The following is a 25,911-nucleotide window of genomic DNA, read 5'->3' on the forward strand; positions in this document are numbered from 1 at the left end:
ATTTTACGAAATAATATTTTTTAAAAGAAAAATTACAAAAATAATACCTGTGCAAGTTTATATTCAGGAATAGAACGGTTTATTGTTCATGCTCGGCTTCAATTTTTTTTTCTTCTGAGAATTCGGTTCCCGGGGAACCGAATTCTGAGTTATTTTAATTTTTTTTCGTGTTTGTGGCCCATTTTGGGCAAATGTTGGAAGTGGAATGGCCCGTTCCGGAAGCAAAACGGGCCGTTCTGCTTAAAGAAACAGAGTTTTTTTTTTAAATTAAAACGGGCTAAGAATGGCCCGTTTTAATTTAAAAAAAAAACTCTGTGCCTTTAAGCAGAACGTCCCGTTCTGCTTCCGGAACGGGCTGTTCCACTTCTAACATTTGCCCAAAATGGGCCACAAACACGAAAAAAAAATTTAAAATAACTCAGAATTCGGTTCCCCAGGAACCGAATTCTGAGAAGAAAAAAAATATATTTTGAAGCTCAAAATTTGGTTCCCGGAGAACTGAATTCTGAGCATGAATAATAAATCGTTCTATTCCTATAAATAAACTTACACAGGTATCATTTTTGTAATTGTTCTTTTAAAAATATTATTTACGTAAAAATTTCATCAGACAACACCAACCAGGATAAATACCCATTTGACAAATCTCTGGAACCTCCACTGATCTGGTGGTGACGTTGTGAGCATTTTTTTTCTTTTAAAAGTTCTTATCTTAAAGTTCTTAAAAGCTAAAGCACTTTTTATTGTTAAAGTGCTATCATGAAATTTCTTAAAGTTCTTATCTTAAAGGGTTACACGAGAGCAATATAGCTAGGTGACAAAATTTTTCACAACGATGAAAGAATTTAACGTCGCTTCTACAAGGAAACTCAGTGGTCGATTTCACAGAACAAATAGTAAAGAAATTGAGTAGTGGGAGAAAAAATTTGGATAAGAAATAAAATTAGTGAATTATTTGATATAAAAGAATTGTGTTGTGTGAGAAATAAAAAGGTACGCTTTCACACTTTTTTTATTTATTTTATTTTGTTTTTCTATCTGATATGTGTAGTGCTTATAGTATTTATTGGTGATTTTTTACTAATAATAATTATTTTTTAATATTTTTGTCAGTCAGAAGTTGTCACAACTATTTTTAAAAATATATTAACAGCTTAAAACCATCGAAAAACTGTTATTGAAATAAATAATATATATTAATTTTTTTGATAATATATATATATATATATATATATATATATATATATATATATATATATTTACATAAAGCATTGATAATGTTAATGAACACGACATCCCACTATGCCATACATACACATCTTTTAAGTTTAAAGTGTAACATTTGTGCATTCATAATTATTCTTTTATTTTAAAAATATTTTTTTTAATCTATTTTTTCTAATCTCCTCTTATAACAATTTTATTATTTATTAAATACCAAAAATGTTATGCATTTTAATATGATACAGGATTAATTTCCATTATTTATTTTATATTTTATAAATTTTTATGCACTATCTCTACATTAATTTTATTTATCAATTGAATAATATTATAAAAAATAATAATAATAAGTGGTGTACCTATCTAACTTTTATTTATAGGTCCATCCTAATATTTCTCCTGAATGTTATTATAAATGTTTTGTGATATGTTATTGAATAAATGTTAGAGAAAGCATTCCAAATTCCAAAAGAGAATATTGTTAGTATGGTTCTAAATTACTATTAATTAATTAATTAATTAATTAATTAATTAATTTAGAAGTATTCGGTGTGTGCATAAGCGGAGTCCAAGAGGTAAGAGGAGAAACAGAATTGAAAGAGAAGAAGGAGAATCTAATCGAACCAGAAATCAGGAACCAAAATCCTTCGCTTCAGATTCGCCAACTGTGAAATCCAATCGCATTCGGAAGCAATCTCTCAATTGCTTCCGGCGACAACAATGGCCTCCGACAGCGAAATTTCCCCCGCCGTCGCTCGCAAGGCTCCCGGCAAGGAGCAACAAGCCGCCGGCGTCGGAATACTCCTCCAGATCATGATGCTCGTGCTTTCCTTCGTCCTCGGCCACGTTCTCCGCCGGAAGAAGGTTTACATCATCCCCGAAGCAAGTGCTTCGCTCCTCATAGGTTATCTCACCCTCCCTTTCTTCTGCCTCTACCTTCTTTCTCCCGTTTTTCTGACCTAATTTTCGCTCTCCAGGGTTAATTGTTGGTATACTAGCTAACATTTCCGACACCGAAACTAGTATCAGGTTACTTCTGATTGATCTTTCATCCATCAGTAATGCTCACTTTCTATTGTTTGAGGTTGTTTCTGGAGCTTACATTTCGATTGCCGATTTTTCCGCAGGGCGTGGTTCAATTTTCACGAGGAGTTTTTCTTCCTGTTCCTGCTACCTCCGATCATATTATATCCTCATTGAAAATTACTGTTACTATGTTTTCTCTACTTTTTTATTCATCTTTTATGGCTACGGTACACCATCACTTGTTTTTCTTGACTCCTGTGTACTCAGTCTGGGTTCAGTCTCGCACCCGTGAGTTCCTCCACCTCTGTTATTTTTTTTTTTTTACTGTAGGCCTTTTGATCTGGTGTTGACAATCTGATTCATTTGCAGAAACCCTTTTTCTCAAATTTTGGAGCAATTGTCACATTTGCTATATTCGGTACCTTTATAGCTTCAATTGTAACGGGTATCTTGGTGTAAGTTGTTTCTTTTGCCTCCGATTTTTGAATTTCTTATTGTTACACTTGGTACATGTATCTTATTACGGTGCATTAGTTATCAATCTCGGATAGCGGTGCCGGGATTTTAGATAATACGCCATAGTGGAGCTAAGGGCCGTTGTAGCGAAGCGGTTTAGTGTAGCAGCCGTAGTAGACCAAATAGCAGGCTGAGTGACAAGCATAGCAGATGGGATGATGACGCTATGCGTTGATTCTAAAAGTTCGCTCTAAACAAGACATTAGGGCTTTTTCGGGGTTTCCATTTCCAAAAATGAAATATTTAGATGTAATAGTTGTGAAAATAAGAGGAAGACTTGTATTTACAAGTTGATGATGGATGATTCTTATCTACGAACTGGGAAGGTTGTATTTGACTTTTGTTGGTATTTACTTGTATGTTTTGTTTAAGACACCAATGACTTTTTATTGTTAATTATGTATGTCATGAATTTTGACTATTTTTTTATCATTTTTTAGAATATTGGCTATTCACTATCCACCATCCTGCTATATCATTTTTAGGATTGACGCTGTATGCTGCTATCCAGGATTTAAAACACTGAGAGGAGCATAGTGGCCAACTTTGAAAACGCTATAGACAGATGATCGCCATTATAAATGTTATAGTACACAAACTAAATAGTATATACTACACATAAATACTAAAAAAAAAAACCCAAATTTAAAGAAATTCATGCTAAGTAATAAGTCACATTTTACACATACAGTCTTCATCATTCTAGGAGCAATACGAACATAGTAATGAAGTCAAAAAATGAAAGATGATGGTGAAATTAATAGAAAAAGAATATAATAAATTAGATAAAAAATAGCAGAATGTGAACTGGGAAGTCTAATCGAAGAAGAAAGAACAAACACATGAAAAACAAATCTTATAAAATGTGAAGGAACAGAGGTCAAAATAGAGGCAACTTTTTTGTGGAATATTTTGCCCTCCCCCAAAAAACGTTTTCTGTGTGAAAATGGGTTTTTAAAGCCTATATCATGGTAGTGGCACTATAGCGAGAAAAACAGACATGCTATTTTGGTCAATATTGAAAACTGCTCCCTATTTGAATCCCATAGTGGTCGAGAACTGCTCTGCAATTCCACTACACTGCAGCTAATACTGCACTATTGCTATTGGGGTTTTTCAGTTCATTTGTTTGTCCTCTATTTTGCAGCTATCTTGGTGGCTTGCTCTTTCTAATGTATAGGCTACCATTCGTTGAGTGCCTGATGTTTGGTGCTCTTATATCAGCTACTGATCCTGTTACTGTTTTGTCCATATTTCAGGTGATGTACCACTTTATTTTTATAATTCTTTATTTATACCTTTACTTTGTTATTTTTGTAATTCTTCCATTTATACCTTTACTCGGTTAGTCCATACATGTACAAGTTTATGGTCTACAGTGCTCTCAAACCCGATATGCATGTCCAATACAAAGGCAGTGTAATGTCAATAGGCGGGATTGATTAGTATTCTCCTGTGTCTGCTTGTTTGTTGCTCATGTTTCAACATTTTTCATACAAGTTGAAGCTTTGGTTTAGTTAATCATAAGATTGTCAATAATGACATGAGTAAATTATAAATGACAAAAAAAAAATCAGTATAGACTATAGAGCATACATATTTGTTAATTGTATATTTAACAGGAAAAGAACATAAAGCCATAGTTGAGAAAATTTCAAAGCTTTACAATCTCCAATATTCTACATCTTCAACTGAGAAGAATCGAATGAAATGGCTATTTCCTATCCTTGTTTGTCTTTTATTGTTCTTCATGATTGTTCCGAGAATTATATGTATAATAAATATATATAATCTGATTTATTTTGCTTCTAACTTGGAACTTCACCAACCTTATTTGCAGGAGCTGGGCACAGATGTCAATCTATATGCCTTGGTTTTTGGAGAATCTGTTTTGAATGATGCAGTAAGTTTCTGTGCTGGAGAATCTACATACTTTTTTAATGCTTTAGTGCATATATGGTTTAAAGATAGACAGTGCTAATTGGTTGATCTTTTCCTTTAATTTTCTCATGTTCTACTTGTTATTCCTTTTGTCTTAACCTCCCTCTTGCGTAATGGGCAGATGGCAATCTCTTTGTACAGGTACCTGAACTCCTAAAGTTTATGGTTAGCTCAATATCATTAAGGTCCACTTTTAACTTGAGCATGTACTTTGCAGGACAATGTCATTGGTTAAAGCTCATCCATCTGGACAAAATTTACTCATGGTGGTAGTTCGATTTTTGGAGACTTTTGTTGGGTCAATGTCTGCAGGTCAGTCTTTTACATAATGTTCTGTTGGTGTTAAGGGTGATCGATAGCCTCACTAAAGAACTTGTTATATTTTATTAATTTAGCATCATAGATGTTATTTTTTATTGTTATGATTTATGAATTGTTATATTTTGGTATTCCTAAGTTGTGATTATTTTGGTGGTTCTGCAGGTTTTGGAGTTGGATTTATCTCTGCTTTGATATCCTTTTAACTCCATTCTTGACTTATTTGTAGTACTCTAGTACACATCTTTTCAGATTTCAAAATCGATATTTATTGTAGAACCTTGACTGTCCGAACCTATTTAAGTATGCAGGATTGGATATTGACAAGTAAGTATTTCATATTTGTTTTCTTCTGGGAGCTTTTTTTTTAATCTTTTTATTTTATTTACATTATGTTTAGAAAATACTGATTAGAAGAATTTTATGGTTCCATCCAGCCTTCAGAACTTGGAGAGTTGTCTTTTTGTCCTTTTCCCATATTTCTCGTAAGATGTCTTCTTGGACCATTTTTCCATAATTTTTCACAAAATTTTCATAAGTTCTTTCATTCAAGGTGCAAATCAATACCAAACTATTTTCTTTTTCAGGTACATGCTTGCTGAAGGCCTTGGTCTGTCTGGTATTGTATCAATACTGTTCACGGGAATAGTGAGTGCATATCCTTATTCTCTCTCTCTCTCTCTATATATATATATATATATATAATTTTTGTGTTGTTTAATGTTTGTGTCATGACTTCTATATGAGTGTTTGTGTTTTTGTTTTAGGTCATGAAGCATTACACGTATTCCAATTTGTCACAAAGTTCTCAAAGATTTGTCTCTGCTTTTTTTGAGTTGATATCATCTTTAGCTGAAACATTTGTGTAAGGATGATTTTATTTGTTGTATTTACCCTCTTGTATTTAAACATTTCCTCTAAATGATACATGCACGCCTTTTGTCTTATGTTGTACAGATTTATATACATGGGCTTTGATATTGCTATGGAGCAACATAGCTGGTCACACGTTGGATTTATATTCTTCTCCATTGTATCCTTTTTTGGACCATAAATTGAAGTGTTGTGATTTATATTATCATAGTGTTATATGTTCTTCTTGGTACTCTTCCTTAACTCCTATAATAATCACTTAAGATATTCATTGGAATAGCAAGGTATTTATACTGATTTTTATTTTATCATTAAAAGTCTTTGATCACAGTGTCACGTGCTCATTTCTGGCTTTTTGGGTAGTTTGTTAGGGTTTTAGACATTTTAAGCTTTGATTTCATATTTCTCTTGGAGGTTGTCAACAAGATTGTTGGATTACTTCATGCAGGGCAGCAAATGTCTTTTCTTGTGCTTATTTGGTCAATTTGGTCAGACCTGCTCATCGAAAGATACCTCGAAAACATCAGAAGGCACTCTGGTATAGTGGTAAGGAATTAACCAACACATAAATTATGGACTTTTCTGTGGAAAGGTTGATTAGTTCTGTCAATAAAACAAACTACTTCTTGCCTTTGGCGTATTCTACAATGTCATGCTTAAGTTTTGCACTTTGTAAACATGAACAGGACTTCGAGGAGCAATGGCTTTTGCGCTTGCTCTGCAATCAATTCATGATCTTCCAGAAGGACATGGACAGACTATCTTTACCGCTACTACTGCAATAGTTGTTTTGACAGTATGCATGCTCTTGTCCTTTAATTAAGCTAATCGTTATATAAAATAAATGTAGGGGTAATATAAAGTACTTGACTATGTTGTATTTTATGTTAATTGAAAGTATTATTTTCATACTCAAGTTCCAACAAGAGCAAAAACCGAGTGTAGGGAAGGTGAAAAGGCTGAGGGGGATGTGTAAAATAAGATCAGGGACAGATTAATTGAGGAAAAAGTTGGAGTAGCACATATTGACTGAAAGTTCTGTCCTATAAATATAATTTTTCGTATTGTGTTATTGGCATGAAGCCAACTTTTACCCTCACATTTTGTTCAATTGCCATCCTTGAGCAGCAATTTCAACAGGAAACTTTATTTGTTTTAGGTATTGCTGATTGGTGGTTCAACCGGTACCATGCTGGAAGCTCTAGATGTTGTAGGTGGAGACAGTCATAACGATAGCCCTTTGGCTTCAATTGGTACCATCACAGTAAGTTTCACAAATAATGCCGTTCAAGACTTAGTTTTCTGTATTCTACTTCTATGAAGTTTCTCGTGTATTGTATACCTTGAAATTTGCATTTGGAGGCAACATCCTTCATTAATGTTTGGAAGATGAATGACCAAATACAAATATGATCTGTGCTTAAAAATTTCTCTTTCGCAAGCTTGCTTTATATCCAAGATTGCACAATCTTGTTTAAGAGATTTTTATACTTGTCATTTGACCTTATCTTTTAATGTTTGAATTAAATAAATAAATGAGAAACATGCTATATTTTATATTGAAGGGACAAAAACTAATGTTATATTTGCTCACAAATGAGACAATGATTTTGTGGTTGCTTGATTTATTTTATTCTTGTTTTATTCCAAGTGTTGTTTGCATGTTGTTCTCGTTATAGTATAACTTGGATTCATCTGTAGTAGCTTGGTTTTATTATTTAATTGTAACTTCCTTTGCCATGCATATTTCATTTTGGTTTAGTCATTTAGTGATAGTTATGCAAAATGAGGTTCTTTTACTTTCTTAGATAGTAGAAACATGCTGGAAGGAACTTCTGCTTGACTAAGTATAAGATATGGCTGGATCTAGTTTGTAAGTTCGAATAGAAGTAACTTTTGCTTTTGTGGGGAGAACTGTTTTTTGGAATGAATAATTTGGCTATATTTGATGCTGATAGAAGTGGAAGCATGCATTTGAACTTATGATTATGTTCTTGAATTGCAACTAAAATTAATGTTATTCACCATTTGATTGGAGAGAGAGAGAGAGAAGTCTAAGCCTGCGAAGTAGAAGATGACAATCAACCTGGCTAAAATAGAATTTTACAAGCGAAACATGCCCAACCAAGTATTAAGTGTTTGCTATAATTATCCCAAGCTCAATTAATGGCTTCATAAAACATGCTTCAACAACATATGCAAAGCTCTTATTGTGATTTTGAACTTTAAGAATCCATGTTATGAGATTTTGTTATTAAATTATTTGTTAAATTCCAAATTAGACCACTCAATTTTGACTGTGCCAATGATTCTGACAACAAATAATAAAAGCTTTATTGCACTAGGGGAATGATTCCGAGTCTCTGACAGTGGATAATATTTTGATTCTACTTGATATGTTCCTGTCCTTTTTTATATAAACTAATTTTTTTGGTTTCTTTTGCAAGAATTTTGATGACAACAATGGTTATATTGCTCCACCTTACAATGAAGAATCATCTTCAGGGAACAAAATCAAGATGAAGCTAAAAGAATTCCATAAGAGGTATTGTTATGTTCTGAAACTGCAAATATGGTTAAATATATACCTCTCTTAATGATGTTGCCAATCTAATTTCAACTTTGCATATTCATTGCAGTGCTGCATCTTTTTCGGCATTAGATAAAAACTACCTAACCCCATTCTTTACAAGTCAAAATGGAGATGAAGATGATGAAGGTAAGATGATTTTAAGTATTCTTTAAGTATGTAACTATGTATCATTTTCCCCGAAATTGATGAAGTAAATAGGTAGACTAGGAAGCATGGATGTGACACAACATAGGGATATGACAAATTTTTAAAATCACAACAGAATATGGCTATAATATTAATATAAAATAAACTTAAATCAAAATAATTCATGTTTAAAAATTGAGCAAGAATCATTGCAGAATAATAAAATGGTACAATTTTATTTAATTATTGTGAAATTCCAATTTCTATCGGTATGTATGTTTAAAATGTAAACGTTAAATATAATAAAATGCAGCTACAATTATTAAGTGTTTGTGTAATGTTGGATATGGCGATGACACAAGACTATTATTTAGAAGTGAGTATGTACATCTTAGTAAGTTGAGTTTCCCCTTTAAAATGGGCTACATCTTGATCCAGTTTTTGCTAATCCCAAAAAACAATTATTTTATTTGGTATCCAACGCATGCAACAAGGTTATTTAGTCATGCTAAGACATGTGAGCTACCTTATTTTGAAATCAGATGTTTCTTGGAAGAATCTGAAGTGGTGTATTTGGTTATTACCTTGTTTTCAAGCATTAAAGACCGATAGACGCCTCTTCTTAAGGATTTTGAACCTACAGCAGCTTTTGTCCCATAAAATGCGCACATACACAAATAACATATTTGCTCGTCCATTATCGGAATGAATTTTCATAGAATATTTATAGTTACGTTTCTAATAATTATTTTTCATTTATGACCTTGGACGTATTATACTTTTTATAGTTTGAAGGTTTGGACGTACTTCAATTTTACGAATTAGTGTTTTGTTTGTTTTTTAGTGTGGTTGTGAAGTAATTTTGTTTTGACATTATATTACCTCAATTTTTTGTTCTTGATGTTAACAGCCGAGCCTTTTACTTCTACAAGATCGGGATTTCATGGCCATAACCCCTATTCATCATGATTCGTTCCAGAAAACATATTGAATGCTTCTTTTGTACATAAATTCTGTCATGCAATTTATCGATAGAGCGTAGGAATTGCCGCAATACAGGAATCGAAATTACCTCCTTCATTCCATGTTGTACGATTCAGAATCTCATGTCAACTGTCAAGTCTCATTTAGTTTGGACAACATCATCTCGGCAGAAAGAACATTCCATGCAGTTGATGTTTTCCTCGGCCAGGAAGTTGGGGGCTTATAATTTGGATCTCACCACACATGTAATTTTAAGCTGACATTTTTACAGGTTTTGATACTTAGTATAGTTCAGTTGAATTCTGAAAATTCTAGTTCAGTTCATCATTAAGACAGTAATATTATATCTCAAAATGAATACAATCAAGGAAAACTATATCTGAAAACAAATACATTATGTATTGTAGACGAGTCTTTATACAGGTAGTGAATTGAAGATTGGTCAAATAGTATAGTTGGCACGTACGTGCATAACTTGTTCTGGATTTTCTCATTAAACTTTTTCATGGTGTTTTGGTCGGTGGTAATTTAATCTTAAATGCTCTTTAGTTTGTAAAATTAAAATTTAGTTAAAAGTATATTTAAAATGAAGTAATTTATGTTTGAATATTTTTACTGAAGCAAAGTAGCAAACTCAACCAACTTAATTAACGCCTGCTTGATTTTGGAGCATAAAGAGACGGTGGAATTAAGACCAAACGGAGAACTAAACGGGCAAAGGAGAGAAAAGAAAAACACTTCCAGTCTCATACTCATGGTATGTACGGAGATTGATTAAAAAACTAGGTTATTAAAATATAACTTTTTTATTAATTTTTTTTTACTGGTTTATCTTTAACAAATAATACATGTATCGACAGTGTAAAATATTGCAATAGTTTATCATTTAAAAATTAATATATGTACGGATACCTGTGCCATTATTAAAATATATATATATTTTTTCATAATTATTTTTAATTTCTTTAAGGTAATATAAATATTTTTATGGACTATAACAAAAAAAATCTATAATAAGTTTATTAAAAACTCACAATTTTAGAGAAAATAATCATAATTTTGTTGAGAAAAATAAAGTCCACTTTAATGATTTCTATATATTAGTTTTTGGACTATTCGTGTAAACATACCCGTAGCCGTAAGCTATATTAAAAGTCCCTATCCTATTCTTGATCCAAAGTTTAATCTATAATATAACAATATTTAAATGGAATTCATCCACATAATTTTTAAAACGTTTTTATTATTTATTTATTAAGTAGAGAATAATTCAATAATTTTATTTTATTAATTTAAATAAATTTTTTTTTATCATAATCATTTTATAACTTTTTCATCCCTAAATATTAACATAACAACCTTGTAATTTCTCCATTCCAAGATATTAACAAGGAGTGCCTTTATTTTTTTTTTTTTTGGTTTGTCTAAAATAAAATCACCTCGTTGAATAACTACTTTAATAATATATAGCAAAAATGCCCACATTTACACCATATATTATGTTCAAATTCACTGTGATAACTAAGATCATATACATATGGTTTTTACAAATGAACGAAAGGCATGATAGTAAAGAGAAAGGCTCTCCCAAATACAAATTAAAAAGTTGGAGGAGAAAGAAGTGGGATTATTTATTACCCTAACTACATGAGAGAGCGCACGCAGGTGCCAAAACTAAAATAAAAGGCTTTTATCGATATTTGAAATTAGAACCGTTACAACGTAAACTCACACCCCTCCAACGGCTACTTCTTCTTCTTCCATCTTCTTCACCTCTTTCTTCACCCATTCGCTCACACCAAACCCTCCTTTCAATCATGCAAGAACCCAACCCCGCCACCGCCACCGCCACCTCCGCCCCTCCGCCGCCGCCTCCACCCTCCCAACACCGCCGGCCTCGCGTCCGCGAGGTCAGCTCCCGCTTCATGTCCCCCGCCGTGCAGCGCCGCCCACGCTCCGACTCCGATTCCGCCGATGAGAATTCCGAAACCCCCTTCCCAATGGCCTCTTCCTTTTCTCAGAGAAAACAACAACAACAACAACAACATCAACATCAACATCAACATCAACATCAACGTTCGGCGAAGCTTCTCAGAGAGAACAACGGACACGACCACCTTCAACAACCTCATCCTTCGAAATCGTGCTCCGGCAGAATCGGAAACCCTAACGCCGGTGGCACGCCTTGTGTTTCGCGGCCTGGTACTCCCACTCCCTCGGTTTATGTTTCTTCGAGGTATAGACTCACACAACCACACCATAATAATCATCACCATCATAGATTTGTTAATAGCATGGCCTCTGCTGCTGAGAAGTTAATGCAAGCCAGTGGATTGAACCAGGCAAAATCCAGTACTGCTTGCTCCAGTGATGATTCTGGAGTCAATTGCAGTGTTAGGTCACTCCCTGAATTGGGGGATAGGGATAGGGATATGTTGTTGCACTCCAATGTGAGTGACAAAATTGGGAGTGGAAATGGTGGAGAATTGAAGCTTCGCCACCCTTCGCCGTTGTCGCGGTCGGTTAGTTTGCCGTCTCCCGGCGGCGACTTGGCGGCGAAAGGAGGGAGTGAGAACAAACCTCCTTGTTCTGTCTCAAAGCAGCATGGGAGTGGAAATCAGTTGGTTAAGTCAGGGGGGCTTAGTTTGCCTCCTGTTGCTCCTCAGTGTGTGAGGCCTGGAGTGGATGCAAGGAAGGGGAAGAGAGGGTCTAGTCATCAGGAAGATGTGCATTCCCTTAGATTGTTACATAATCGCTATTTGCAATGGAGATTCGCCAATGCCAAAGCACAAGCCGCCATGAAAGCTCAGGAGAAAGAAAGCCTGGTTAGTCATTTTTTTACTCTTCTTGCTTGTCAACAAACTACTGATGTTGTAATTGCACAACTGAAAATCAGAATCATTTGGCTAAGTGGTTATTTCTGGGGTCATAATTCTCTGGATGGATAGAACAAGATGTTAGTACTAGTGGGGAAGGTTTTTTGATAGAACAAGAGGTTATTACACTGCAAGACTAACTTGGAGGAATGCTAAAATGACGTTGATTTTACCTTGAATGATATGGTTGTTAATTTTTTTTGTTTCCCTAGAGTACCTTGGTTTAAAATTGTGGCCGTGAGTTACTTTGTGGTTGTTGTGACTGGATGTTACAATCAAGGTGTGATGTGGTTGTGGTTGGATTGGATGCTTTGGATGCATTTGAAAACCCTGCCCCCTGGACCTTTGGATGGGAATTGGGAACAATATTTGAAAGATAGAGCTAAGTCATAGTGAACAAGAAAGAATACAAATGGAGAAAGCTAAGTCATAGTGAACAAGAAAGAATACAAATGGAGAAATCTCTATTTGTTCCTAGTGTTGAGTGATTCTCTATATGAAGTGATTCATTCAGGGTGCAGTTTTGTAAGCAACATAATTAAGCATTTATTTAATAAGCTCTTGTCAAATTAGATTATATTCATAAGCTACTTCCATAAGTCCAAATAAGCTCTTCTAAATGCTCTCTTATTTACCTTTGAGTGTAAACTGACCATCAACTGGACCATTGGAGTCTTGTTTATTTCAAATTACACTTCCACAGTGTTGATATGGCTCTTTAGATAAGTGTTAACGTGCTTTAACTATTCAGAACTCTTGCACATTTACTTCCACTCAGTTTTTCAGTTGGCTATGATATAACTTATTAGCTTAAAATCTTTGACTATCTTGTACAATTTAATCACCTTCTTTTTTCATGTTGCTCTCTTTTTTCTTCTTAATCCTTGCAGAAAGCACTATATTCTCAATCAATGAAAATATCAGAAATGCGCGATTCTGTTAACACAAAACACATAGAACTGCAGCTTTTGCGGAGATCAAAGACTTTGTCAACAATTCTTGAAGCTCAAGTAAGGCCACCACCAATACTTGTGCATACCTTCATAAATTTGCTTTCAAGTTGTCCAGAGAGCAATGTTTGCTTTTTTGAGATATCAGGAAAAAAAAATTGCTTATTGACTGGTGTTATCAATATTTACCATTTCTCTCTCTATATATATGTGTGTGCATGTGTATTAGAGTGAAATTAAGAGGATACCTGTTAATTCCATAATGATGATACCTAGTTAATTAATTAAGGAGCCTTTCTTAATCCAACTATCCAAGTATGGTTTATCAATTATCAGTTTAAATGTATATGCACAGTAATATCTGTATCAGTAATTTGTATATTTTATTGGGTAATATTACAGATTCCATATCTCGATGAGTGGTCTACCATGATAGAAGAATATTCAGTCTCTATTTCTGAAGTAATTCAGGCTTTAGTGAATGCCTCAGTGCAACTTCCAACTGGTGGGAATGTTAGGGTATGATTATAAATCCACTTCTCAATCATGTTTGATTGTTATCTGGACAAGTGAATGATGTTTATTTTCTTTCTTTTATACTTATTCATTGGAATTATCTGCGTGGTCTAATACACAAAAATATATTATGCCACAGGTTGATGTAAGAGAGCTGGGGGAGGCACTGGATTCAGCATTTAAGATTATGGAAACAATGATTTCCAACATCCGAAGTTTCATGCCAAAGGTGAGACAAATGAAAGAATGAAGCTTCCTCATTGCTTTTTTAACTTGGTTATGTAGCCAGCAGGGTCAAAAAAATGTTTTAAAATTGGACTAGTTTTTAAATCTGTGAATAGATTTCATATTTGAATGTTTATTTATTTAAAAATGTTTTAGAATAATATTTATAAAAAAAAATGACAAAAGTTATTTTTCTACAAGTACTATTCAAATAAAAAAAAAATTCACTGATTTTGGCTATTTTTTATCGTCCACTTTACTATTTTTTCTAAGTGCATGTATCAAATGTGATCCATGTCAAACAGAAGCTACTAATTTTCTCTTGTTCATTGTTGTTTTTCATCTTGACGGCTTGACGCACATATAAAACGTATATTCAGAAATTCAATAAATTGTTTGAACTTTGAACCATTGACCGACTTGTTCTCGATTGAACAGATCAAACTGGCCAGTTTGGTCTGGTTTTAATAACTACAGGTTTCAAAAGATGTGCCTCTCTAAAAATTCAGTTGAAGAAATAAATTTAAGATACCCAGTTAAATTGTACATAATGCGAGTTGCACTAATAATAGAATTTTGTTAAACTCAGGCAGAAGAAACAGATACTTCTATTTCAGAATTAGCCAGAGTTGCTGTAGGGGAAAAAGCTCTTATTGGAGAATGTGGAGATTTATTGTCAAAGACATACAAATTACAGGTTTGTCCTACATAAAATCTTTCTATTCATTGTAGAAATGCAGATTATTTCATACCTTGAAATCTATTTTCAGTTGGAGGAGTGCAGCTCAAGGGGCCATTTAATCCAACTGCATTCGATTTGCCACAAGAATAAGAACGAAGAACAACAAACAAGCTGATAGTTCAAACGAAGAACAACACACATCTAATGTTGATAGTTAATGAGGGAGAATCAACACTACAAGACCTGCGGCTTCATTTCTCTTTCACATTCTTTTACCATTAGTTGAGAAAAGGGGAAGAAAAGATCATTGATTGAGTTGCTGTTCAACTCTCAAGAAGTTCCACAAGAACTGAATTAGCTTGTATTATTATCAGTGTAAGGCTGAGGCGCTTAGCCAAGTCACCATCTGTTCTTACCCCATTTCACTTACTGGATGTCAATAAAAGTAATAGGACACTTTGTCCTTGAATGAATAGAATGTTTGCCTGTATTTTCTTTGAACTTTTGTGCTCGTGTGTATTCCTCTTACAGGTAAAACTATATTCCATCAAGTATGCATAACATGGTGTTGGAAAATTTGTATCAAGAGAGATAGAGAGAGAAATACTGAAAATGATGCATTTTCGTTTATTTTGGTGAAGAGAAAAGAAAGATTAGAGAAAAGCTGATTGAAAGAAACAAAGATTCAAAGTTGTCTCTCCTTTTTTTCTTTTTTTTTTCACTGTTCAATTCAAATTCTTCTTTCTTCTCTCATTTATTTTTCTCCATTCTAACAGAAGAGGGTAAAATTGACCACCAATAATGTGACTCAATTTCTGTATATATGAAGTGAAAATTCTTAAAACAAACTGATTATTTTTATTTACAAAATTTAAAATTAATTTAGTACTTTTATCTCCCAATTAGCCTTATGCTGAAAACTCATAATTTCAGAATATGGATCGAGAGAATTGACATTTTCCAATAGTGGTTTTGCGATTAAGTCATACCTAATTACTTTTGTTATTTATTGTAAACACTTGAATACATATTGAATTTTACAAATTTTCATATTTAACTAAAAACATACAATTAAAAAGAAAAAAAAAACATGCTTACATATTTACTAATCAAAGATTTAACTTTTAGAATTTATCAAAATGTTGCAATTCTTCTCTCAAAACTCAACTGAGCATTTCATTCACATCTTACAAAAAAAAAATGCGATTGTTTATTTTTTTATTATTATGAGAACATGCCGTGATATTTTATTAACTTATTTATATTTCTGTGTATAAATTATATTCATAACATCGCTTTTTTCTCAAGTTTAATTTATTTATATATACTTATTTATTTCTGTATATTATATTAATATTCATATATAAATTTCTAGTTTTTAAAATTTCTAATAAAAGCTAAATTAGTCTTTTAATCTATCAAATTTATTTATTCAATTTGGTCCTCCTATTATTAAAAATTCAATTTAATTTTTTAATTTTCTAAAATAATGTATTGTAGTCTTTTTTGTCTAATAAAGACTAACAATGTTAAATTTTTGTACATATAAAAATAGTGTCATTTTTTTATTATTATGACACATGTATAAGAAGTTAACTTCATTAGTCTTAATTGGATAGAAATGACTACATTGCATTATATTAATAATAAAGAGATTAAATTGAATAAACTAAAAAAACAATGGGTATAAAAAAATAATTTAGCCTCCCAAAATATATTCTTTATAAAATATTAATTAACAAAACATTATCGTACTGTATATGAAGATTCTATATATTTATTTATTTACATAATATTGTACTAGTGACATTAGACATTATATCAATATTCATTTTTAAGTGTAATTTACATATATTCATTAATTTCTAAGTATTATATTAAGATATATTTAAAATTTTCCTTTTCAAAACATTAAATTTTATAAAATATAAATTAGATATAAGAAAAATAAAAAGAATTTAATTATTCTTTTAATCTCTATAATTTCATAATTTTTTTTACCTTTTAATTTTATAGTTAACTTTTTTATTTTATTTTTCTTGATAAACTTTTTTTATACATATATTTTTGTTTCTTTATAGTTTATGTCATCTATTTCTATAGAACTAAAAGATAAAATTATAAAGACTAAAAAAGAAATAAAAATAATATGTACAAAAATTAAAATAAAATATTTTTAGTTATAGAAACTAAAAAATAAGGTTGATAAAATTATAAAGACTAAATATATAATTAAACCTAAAAAAATTAATAGTTAAGCAATATTGGGGAATAAAGTAGGTATAGAAAGGAATAGATCTATACTATAAAGTGAATACATTCACCTTTAACTACTTTTTGATTCTAGTTTATGAAGATTGTTTTATTTTTAAATTACATTGCAAATATATCATTTATCTACCTTTAACCACGTTGTCTTTTTCTTTTTACTTTTTTCTAATATTTCTTTTTACTTTTTTCTAATATTTATTTGCTATATATAACTAAAATTTGTAATAAATTAATATATAAATAAATACTATTTGCAGTTTCAAAGAAACTCGTGCCTTCCATAACTCTCTTTTTCCCTATTCAAAAATCCACAAGTAGTACACCTACAAATCTAACTTTCTTTTACTTTTTTTTTTTTAAAATCCCAACATCATGAAAATATAACTATTTTCTATTCATTTCTCATCCCTCTAAAACTTCTTTTCAACGATTTCTTTCTAAATATTTATATATATAAATATTAAATTTTAATATATTTTTATCCCTTAAATTTAAATTAATTTTATTTTTAATTTTTCAAATTTAAAATCATTTTTCTTAATTTTTATAATTTTAAAAAATATTTTAATATTTTAAGTCACCAATAACATAAGTGATAGATTGAGATAAAAAATATAATAAAATTATAAGATCAGAAAATTGTAAAGACTAAAGTGAAAATGACAAAAATTTGATATATATATATATATTAAAGTTTAAATTTTATAAATTTAACTTAAATAAAAATTTAATCATTTAAAATAAATTTATTTTATCATATGATTATTTTTATTTTAATCTCTTTAATTTTAATTATTTTCAATATTCTAAATACATATACTTACAAATTTATCGGTATTATTTTAGTATATAGTTAACATTTAAATTTAAAAACCTTTTATAAATTTTTTTAAGCAGTAATAAAATTAATGAAATTATAATATTAAAAATAAATTAAATTATTCAAATTAATAATCATATTATATTTAATCTATACTATAAATAAAGAAATTTATTAAACTTAGTGTTAACAATTTTGTTTTTATAACTGCTGTTTTTCTTTTTATTATTTTTCAAAAATTATTCTTACAACTATAATTATCTAAAAATTATTCTTACTCTCTTTTTGTTTTTTTTTGTGTATTATAACATTATAAGTGAAATTGATTTAAGAATAATATTAAATGCATAGTTATCCCAAAACTATAAGGCGACCCTGCGATTCGAGAGAGCAGAGAGGGATCGATTCATTCGGTTTTGTTTTGTTGTTGTAATCTTCTTTCCTTTGAAGGTACTGTGGTGTTAGGGTTTTGAGTTCCTCTGCAATGGCGCTCAAATTTTTGAACAAGAAAGGATGGCACACGGGGAGCCTCAGAAACATCGAGAACGTGTGGAAGGCGGAGCAGAAGCATGACGCCGAGCAGAAGAAGTTGGAAGAGCTTCGCAAGCAGATTCAGGAAGAGCGAGAGCGCAACGACTTTCGCCTTCTTCAGGAGCAAGCTGGCCTCGTTCCGTAACTATTTTCTCCTTTTCCCTATTCTCTAATCTTCAATTAGGGTTTCCTGTTCCTAATCGATTCCTTTTCATCGCAGTCGCCAGGAGAGGTTGGAATTTCTCTACGATTCCGGGTTGTCCGTTGGAAAGTCTTCCAATTCCGAAGGATTCAAGTCCCTTGAGCAGTTCCCCAAATCCGATGCTACGGAACCGCCCTTATCCTCTGCTTCAAAGGTTGTTTTTCATTTTCTTTTTATTATGTCTTAAGCTTTTGTTTCGTGTGAATTGATTTATTTACGATGGTTGATTGAATGCCTGTGCTATATAGGAAGGGGCAAGTGTGCCCGGAGCATTGTTCGAAGACAAGCCTCAATCTGCCAATGATGCTTGGAGGAAGCTCCATTCCGACCCTCTGCTCATGATTCGCCAGCGTGAGCAGGAGGCGCTTGCCAAGATCAAAAACAACCCTGTCAAGATGGCTATGATCAAGAAATCGGTTAGTCATTTCCTTCATTTTTCAATACTTTGCCACCCTTGTATGCAACTCCATGCTCATAGCAGCCGCATAATGTATGTGTCCGTGCAACTTTCACTCGATTGAAAAATAATCATAAAATACCTAAGTGCATACAACTCAGCCCTAGACTATACAATGACTTGTGCAAGAGAGGGATCTATTCATTCTCTTTTTTATCTGATTGAGTGCTACAATGATAGAACTATTGAATATTGATAAACTGTAATAATTAAAAGTCTCTGATGAATGGATCAATGACCATTTTTCTCTTACAAAATGCTTAATTCAAGTCTGGAAACTTGTAAAGCTCATCAACACGTGTATCTAACTACTCAAACTACTTGCAAAGGAAAGAAGACGAGAAGAGAACGCATGGGACCCTCTCACAAGGGTCTCTTGTAGTCTTGGGTCAGGTTGTATGCACCTATTTTTTTCCTATACGTTCCAGCAATTGAAAAACAAAATAGATATTGAAGAGGATACATCATAAAACACCTAAGTGCATACAACTCGACCCAAGTCTACTTGATGACCTACGCATAGAGGGGTCTATTTGTTCACCATCCATTAATTACCACAATCCAACTCCTCTAATCCATTTTCTTTTGTTTTCTAAAATAGATGGATTAGCTTGTATTGTATTTAAGTATGAATGCATGATAGATGGAATGGATTGATAGAATTGTAAATAAATGGATTACTTTGCCACCCTTGTGTGCAACCCTGTGCCCATAGCAGCTACCTAAGGAGTGTTCATGTAATTTTAAAGGCTACTTTTGCTTCTGCCTGATATGGTGCATAATTATGAAATTGAAAATTGTGCTGCATTTTGCATACTCACATGTTGGCTTTTAATTTTATTTTCTCTAGTTCACTGATTGTTTAGTGAATCTTTAAATTGCATTCAAGAATAGGATGACAAAAGTAACTGTTATGTTTTACTTACCAAAATTAAAAATTTTTTTGGGTGTTTCTAATTAATGGCCTGTCCTAATAATGCCTGGTAATGTTGTTAGATTGAAGGAACAGAACGCAAAGAGAAGGCTCACAATAAAAAGGAAAAGCGGAAGAAGCACCGTTCTAGTAAATCCAAGCATAAAGAGCAGTCTGATTCGGAAGATGACACTACTGAAAGGAGAAAATCAAAGCATAAAAAACAGTCTGATTCAGAAGATGACACCACTGAAAGGAGAAAATCAAAGCATAAAAAACAGTCTGATTCGGAAGATGACACCACTGAAAGGAGAAAATCAAAGTATAAAAAACTGTCTGATTCAGAAGATGAAACTACTGACAGGAGAAAAAGAAAGACTGGGAATGTAGACTCTGACAGGAGTCGTCATAATGCTCGATCAGATTCAGGGCATGAATCAAGTGATGGAGAAAAGAGAAGAAGGAAGAATAACTATGAAGACAAAAGATACAGGGAAAGATCACCCAGTCACCAATGGAGACAAAGAAATGGCAAAGACTATAAAGAAGATGCTGGTGACAGATATTATAACATGTCTAGGTCAGAAAAATATGCTTCAGAGGGCCAGTCCAAAGTAGATGCCCCTAAAAGTGGGGACAGGAGATTTTCTGAAGCAAGTTCTAATAGATATTCTGCCTCTTCACATGAACGTGGATCACACTATAAGCGCAGAAATGTGGCACCTAAACTTACAGATGAAGAGCGGGCTGCTAAACTTAGGCATATGCAATTGGCTGCCGAGTTGCATGAAGAACAGAGATGGAAACGCATAAAGAAGGCTGAGGAGTCTGATGCACAGGAAGCAATCGAAAATAATAAAGCTGGTGGCAAGAATTTCTTGGATACTGCTCAGAAAAGTGTATATGGCGCTGCTGAAGGAGGGAGCACATCAATAGCTGAGAGTGTTCGTCGTCGGACACATTATTCTCAAGGCAGGTCTGGTGGGGAAGGCAATGCATTTCGGCGATGAATGCTGCCTGGTTTTATCACCAAATTTACTTATAAGTTTAATAACTCTTGTTTCTAAAGTTTCACCAATTGTATCACTAAATCCTTATATTTAAAAGTATTTCATTTTAGTTTTTATACATTCCGTTTTTATTTTTCCCAAGCCCCTATAATTTAGTTATCTTTATTCCTATAAAATTATGACAAGGAAAAGAAAAATGGTATGTATAAGATTAAAATGGAATATTTTTAATTATAGAACCTAGAAGGCAAAGTTGATTAATCTATAAAGAGTAATTAAACATCTCAGTCATCTCCGGCCTTCTGTCGCTGTGTTTTCTTCGGTGGACCTTTCCTTCGGTGTATCCATATTCGAAAACCTGTTTAATATTCAATTAATGTATTATTTCATAATGTTTAATATTCAATTAGATAATGTTTAATATTCGAAAACATGATTCGAAATTTCTTGTGTTCTCTCTGATTTCAAGGTATTTATGTATTATGAGACGGTATTGTAAGTTTTATTTAGTGTGTTTTGGTGTCCTTTTGTCAAGAGCGAACGAATTATATGTTGGTTTAGGATTTGGGTAATGCATGTATGATGTGATTAAAAAATATATATCTGGCCCATATAATTCTAAAATGATATATTTAATCTTTGATTTCGAGATAAAATTGACTATTGGACACTGATGATAAGAATATTGTTTTTTTAACGTTAAGAATGGATTTGGTTGGAGAATATAAATGAAGTATTTTTTTTTATAGAATTTTAAATATCTTAGAATGAAATATTTTATTTGGATGAAAAATTTATAAAAAAATTAAAATTTGAGTATTTATGAAAGTTTTTAAAATAATAGAATTTTAAACTCTTCAAAAAATAAGAATATGAAATTTTTAAAAATTTTTCCTTCTTATTTCTTAATTATTGAATATTTAAAATATTTTTAAATTATTAAATATTATTTAATATTAATTTTTAAAATTAATAAATATTTAAAATTGACTAATATTTATTTTTATAAAATTTAATCTTAAAATTTATATATATATATAATCAATTTTATCGAAAATCAAATTATTATATTAAAAAAAATTAAAGTTTAAAAAATTTAAATTAACTTATTTAGACAAAATATTTAAAAAACGATAGAATTGAAATTAAAATAATTTAAATTTCTAAAATTTCAAAATTTTTAAATTTCTAAAATTTCTAATTAAAAACTGTCTGCCAGTATGCTTGAGGTCTTTCAAAAGTGGAACAGGTATTAAAAATTTGTTTGATTGATTCAATATCGATAATCTAGAAAATAGAGTTGATACTTAGAACGGACGTATAACAAGAATTCTTAGCATTCCTCGGGTATTCTTGGTTGGTGCTGAGATTATATTTTACTCGTAATTAATTCGTATACTATAATATGAAGGCGAATAACTAGGAATTGGGCTGAGAAGAACTTCATATGCTAAACAGGCGAGTACATCTACCTAGCTGTTCCTGCAGATGTTACTCTGTTAAATAACCCAAATGAGAATTTAAGTTAGAAAAAAAAAAAAAAAAAAAAAAAAGAAGAAGACACATGTTGGAAGGTGTTATTATCTTATTATCGGTTCATTTCCCCTCTTAAAAACGTCAGTTGTCAACCCAAGTTAACTTTGACAAGTGTTCTCCTTAGTAAAAACGAAAAATTGCTTACCCTTTTATATAATAAATGCTATTTATTTTTCTCTTAAATCAGAGAAGAAAGTCCAATTATAGCACCGTCAGCAAGTAGCAAAACCGAAGTTTTTAACCCAAAAAAGAAAAACCTCACCTGAATCCTGATGGTCATAAAGCATATATGTAGCTAAAAAACGAGGTTGTAGGTTTACAATCAAGGGAAGTAGTTTGTTCTTAATCTAGCCACTAGTCACTATAACTATGCAACGCTTTCTCATTGATTAATAGTTATGTAGCTCATCTCATCTTACAGTTGCATTTCTCTTTCTTCACTTATTGTAAAGTCATGAAAGCCAAATCATGATGTCCACTCCTACCAATTCTACCTCTCATTTACGGATAATTATAACTACACTTATTAAATGAACTTCTGCCGACACACTTCGGTAATTATTAGCTGATATTTCTGCAGTGTATAGGCCATTTGCATGGTATCATCTCATGCCAACAAGTGTATATTATGATATGGTAATAATATAGCAGAACAAGTCGGTAACAGTTTATGGCCTCTTCATATGTTACCTTATTCATTCATTGATTCAGGTAGAAATTTATCTGCGGCAAGCATGGTTATTGTTACTTTTCTCTTCACTTTTTGCTTGTTTGGATTATGTGATTAATGATGTCATTATTATTGAAAAAGGATATATATGTACGACATGTAGTGTTAGGTACTCAGTATTTAAGATATTGTAACAACTTTAGTCTATCACCGATAATAATATTAATACGAAACGGTCACAGTGGACCACGGAGCTAGTTACTCCATCACGTTTCACTAACTGTGAGCTCATGTACATTTAAAGCATTCACTGTAATGCAGATAATGAAGGAAAATTATTGGAACTTTGGCCTTATACTACAAATTACTTATTATGATATCTTTTCATTTGTCTTATTGGTAGGGAAAGGTGTCGGTTTGGCTACTAGTAGAGCTCTAGTGTATACCATATATCTACTCAGGGAAGAGTGAGAAGCTGTTCCAAAACCAACCAAGTGGGGTGAACATGATGAGCCTCTTTTGGTTTCTAGTTTTCTTTGCACATCTTGCAATAGCATCCTGTATTGTGGAATTTCAAGGCATGTATTTCAAGGGCCTGCTAATTAGTAATTACAAATAGTTCTAACTTGAAGGAAGCAATAGCTTCCTCTTGAGATTATATTGTATGATGCTGCCGGAACCAAAATATACTATTTACTTTCCTTTCTTATATCACAGCCTTTTGTCTTATTTTGTTTTTTAATTTACTAGAATATTACCTGATATCTGATTAAAGAAAGCAATCTTCTTGAGTTTCATTTTCAAATTTAGAAGAAATTCTGGATTTGTTGAAGTAATTTTGTATGTTATTAACAAATAGTACAATTTGCAGATAATGATCCAAGGCACAAGCAAGAGGGCATGCAGCTGAATTTGTACCATGTTAAAGGTCTTGACTCCTCTCTGACTTCCACATCACCATTTTCATTCTCTGACACTATCACCAAAGATGAGGAGCGTGTCAAGTCTCTTCATTCCAGATTAGCAAACAAGGAAGGTGTCAGCAACTCTGGCACCACTGTCTCTTCTGATAAATTGGGGGGACCAAACCTTGTGAACACACCCTTGAAATCAGGTTTGTCAATTGGTTCAGGCAATTACTATGTGAAAATAGGACTTGGGACCCCTGTCAAGTATTTTAGCATGATTGTAGACACTGGTAGCTCCCTCTCCTGGCTCCAGTGCAAGCCTTGTGTCATTTACTGCCACGCGCAGGTTGACCCTATATTCGCTCCTTCCTCATCCAAGACCTACAAAACCTTGCCATGTTCATCCCCTCAGTGTTCCTCCCTCAGGGCCTCCACACTAAATGCTCCAAGTTGCTCAAATGCAACTGGTGCTTGTGTCTACAAAGCAAGCTACGGTGACACTTCTTTCTCAATTGGTTTCTTGAGTCAAGATGTGCTAACCTTGACTCCATCAGTGGCACCATCAAGTTTTCTGTATGGTTGTGGTCAGGACAATCAAGGGTTGTTTGGAAGGGCAGCAGGTATTTTAGGTCTAGCCAATGACAAGCTCTCCATGTTTGCACAATTATCCAACAAATATGGCAATGCCTTCTCCTATTGCCTCCCCACATCTTTCTCTGCAATCAACTCTTCCCTATCAGGTTTCTTGTCCATTGGAGGCTCATCGTTGACATCATCACCATCACCATACAAGTTCACTCCCTTGTTGAAGAATCCAAAGATTCCAAGCTTATACTTTGTTGGTTTGACAACCATCACTGTGGCAGGAAAGCCTCTTGGAGTGGCTGCATCAAGTTACAATGTGCCAACCATAATAGACTCTGGCACAGTAATCACAAGGCTACCTGAACCCGTCTATAATGCACTGAAAAAGTCTTTTGTAGTGATCATGTCCAAAAAGTATGCACAGGCCCCAGGATTCTCCATATTGGATACCTGCTTCAAGGGAAGTGTTAAGGGAATGTCAACAGTGCCTGAGATTGAGATGGTGTTTCGTGGGGGTGCTGGCCTAGCACTCAAGGCTCATAACACCCTTATTGAAATTGAGAAGGGTGTTACTTGTTTGGCCATTGCTGCTAGCTCTAGCTCCATTTCCATTATTGGGAATTATCAACAACAGACATTCAAGGTGGCTTATGATGTTGCCAATTCTAGGATTGGATTTGCAGCTGGTGGATGTCAGTGATCAGTTGTTCTTGTTTCCTGGCGAAATCAGTTGCAACTCGCAAAGGTAGTGACTAGTGCATGATACATTTTATCAAATATGTTGTTTGCAAATATATGTTTCAATACTGACAGCCTTAAGAGACATGTGCTGTATCCTGTATGTATCTTAGTGAGCAAATAAGGGGAATGACAATTAAATGCTCACATGAAACTTGCAATTGTATTAGATTGAGAGTGGAGATTTTTATTTTGAATGTTAATAATATACTCGCATAGCATTGTATAGTGCATGTAAAGGTACGCTTTATTAGGTAATAGGCATGGCAAGGGGCATGTAAAGGTACCCGCGGTTCAAATCCGTTCCCAATATTTGATGAATATGTGATTTTTGTCTCATTTTCATTCTGGTTGGGTATCGAGTATAACTATATTTATAAAAAATTAAGAGTTAATCATCATCTATATATTATTAGTATA

The 25,911-nt window shown here is 32.7% G+C and overlaps 4 protein-coding genes across 4 annotated transcripts; all 4 read left to right on the plus strand.

Moving 5' to 3' along the window:
• Positions 1 to 1,753: 1,753 nt before the first annotated feature.
• LOC109803604 (sodium/hydrogen exchanger 6) lies at positions 1,754 to 10,075 on the plus strand. The gene is made up of 22 exons (XM_020365245.3): positions 1,754 to 2,128; positions 2,202 to 2,253; positions 2,352 to 2,411; positions 2,514 to 2,538; positions 2,620 to 2,705; positions 3,914 to 4,025; positions 4,607 to 4,669; positions 4,829 to 4,848; positions 4,925 to 5,019; positions 5,191 to 5,219; positions 5,321 to 5,352; positions 5,463 to 5,510; positions 5,613 to 5,673; positions 5,793 to 5,890; positions 5,983 to 6,058; positions 6,163 to 6,182; positions 6,347 to 6,444; positions 6,585 to 6,694; positions 7,058 to 7,162; positions 8,346 to 8,443; positions 8,538 to 8,617; positions 9,528 to 10,075. Exons 1-22 carry the CDS (start codon positions 1,945 to 1,947, stop codon positions 9,584 to 9,586), a joined length of 1,611 nt encoding a protein of 536 aa, XP_020220834.1. The 5' UTR covers positions 1,754 to 1,944; the 3' UTR covers positions 9,587 to 10,075.
• A 1,152-nt stretch (positions 10,076 to 11,227) lies between these two features.
• Positions 11,228 to 15,426, plus strand: LOC109804085 (uncharacterized). Its single transcript, XM_020365854.3, has 6 exons — positions 11,228 to 12,426; positions 13,368 to 13,487; positions 13,830 to 13,946; positions 14,083 to 14,172; positions 14,758 to 14,865; positions 14,939 to 15,426. The coding sequence occupies exons 1-6, from the start codon at positions 11,419 to 11,421 to the stop codon at positions 15,023 to 15,025; spliced, it is 1,530 nt and encodes a 509-aa protein (XP_020221443.1). The 5' UTR covers positions 11,228 to 11,418; the 3' UTR covers positions 15,026 to 15,426.
• Positions 15,427 to 18,287: 2,861 nt separating this feature from the next.
• LOC109804565 (uncharacterized) lies at positions 18,288 to 21,172 on the plus strand. Its single transcript, XM_020366419.2, has 4 exons — positions 18,288 to 18,613; positions 18,693 to 18,828; positions 18,923 to 19,090; positions 20,128 to 21,172. The coding sequence occupies exons 1-4, from the start codon at positions 18,426 to 18,428 to the stop codon at positions 21,052 to 21,054; spliced, it is 1,419 nt and encodes a 472-aa protein (XP_020222008.1). The 5' UTR covers positions 18,288 to 18,425; the 3' UTR covers positions 21,055 to 21,172.
• Positions 21,173 to 23,619: 2,447 nt separating this feature from the next.
• LOC109804591 (aspartyl protease family protein At5g10770) lies at positions 23,620 to 25,724 on the plus strand. The gene is made up of 2 exons (XM_083064152.1): positions 23,620 to 23,838; positions 24,132 to 25,724. The coding sequence occupies exons 1-2, from the start codon at positions 23,766 to 23,768 to the stop codon at positions 25,451 to 25,453; spliced, it is 1,395 nt and encodes a 464-aa protein (XP_082920278.1). The 5' UTR covers positions 23,620 to 23,765; the 3' UTR covers positions 25,454 to 25,724.
• Positions 25,725 to 25,911: the final 187 nt, after the last annotated feature.

The sequence above is a fragment of the Cajanus cajan genome, chromosome 1 (genome assembly GCF_000230855.2).
Source record: "Cajanus cajan strain Asha chromosome 1, NIPB_CcT2T_4, whole genome shotgun sequence".
Classification (NCBI taxonomy): Eukaryota; Viridiplantae; Streptophyta; class Magnoliopsida; order Fabales; family Fabaceae; genus Cajanus; species Cajanus cajan.

What these genes read in the sequence shown, in the direction of transcription:
- LOC109804591 (XM_083064152.1), top strand. Translation starts at nt 23,766, where the DNA reads ATGATGAGCCTCTTTTGGTTTCTAGTTTTCTTTGCACATCTTGCAATA. An exon ending in CTGTATTGTGGAATTTCAAG is followed by an intron (nt 23,839 to 24,131) that starts GCATGTATTTCA and finishes TACAATTTGCAG; the next exon opens with ATAATGATCCAAGGCACAAG.
- LOC109804565 (XM_020366419.2), top strand. Translation starts at nt 18,426, where the DNA reads ATGGCGCTCAAATTTTTGAACAAGAAAGGATGGCACACGGGGAGCCTC. An exon ending in GAGCAAGCTGGCCTCGTTCC is followed by an intron (nt 18,614 to 18,692) that starts GTAACTATTTTC and finishes TTTTCATCGCAG; the next exon opens with TCGCCAGGAGAGGTTGGAAT. An exon ending in CCTTATCCTCTGCTTCAAAG is followed by an intron (nt 18,829 to 18,922) that starts GTTGTTTTTCAT and finishes TGTGCTATATAG; the next exon opens with GAAGGGGCAAGTGTGCCCGG.
- LOC109803604 (XM_020365245.3), top strand. Translation starts at nt 1,945, where the DNA reads ATGGCCTCCGACAGCGAAATTTCCCCCGCCGTCGCTCGCAAGGCTCCC. An exon ending in GTCCTTTTCCCATATTTCTC is followed by an intron (nt 5,511 to 5,612) that starts GTAAGATGTCTT and finishes TTTCTTTTTCAG; the next exon opens with GTACATGCTTGCTGAAGGCC. An exon ending in ATATTCATTGGAATAGCAAG is followed by an intron (nt 6,183 to 6,346) that starts GTATTTATACTG and finishes TACTTCATGCAG; the next exon opens with GGCAGCAAATGTCTTTTCTT.
- LOC109804085 (XM_020365854.3), top strand. Translation starts at nt 11,419, where the DNA reads ATGCAAGAACCCAACCCCGCCACCGCCACCGCCACCTCCGCCCCTCCG. An exon ending in CAACTGGTGGGAATGTTAGG is followed by an intron (nt 13,947 to 14,082) that starts GTATGATTATAA and finishes ATTATGCCACAG; the next exon opens with GTTGATGTAAGAGAGCTGGG. An exon ending in TCCGAAGTTTCATGCCAAAG is followed by an intron (nt 14,173 to 14,757) that starts GTGAGACAAATG and finishes TGTTAAACTCAG; the next exon opens with GCAGAAGAAACAGATACTTC.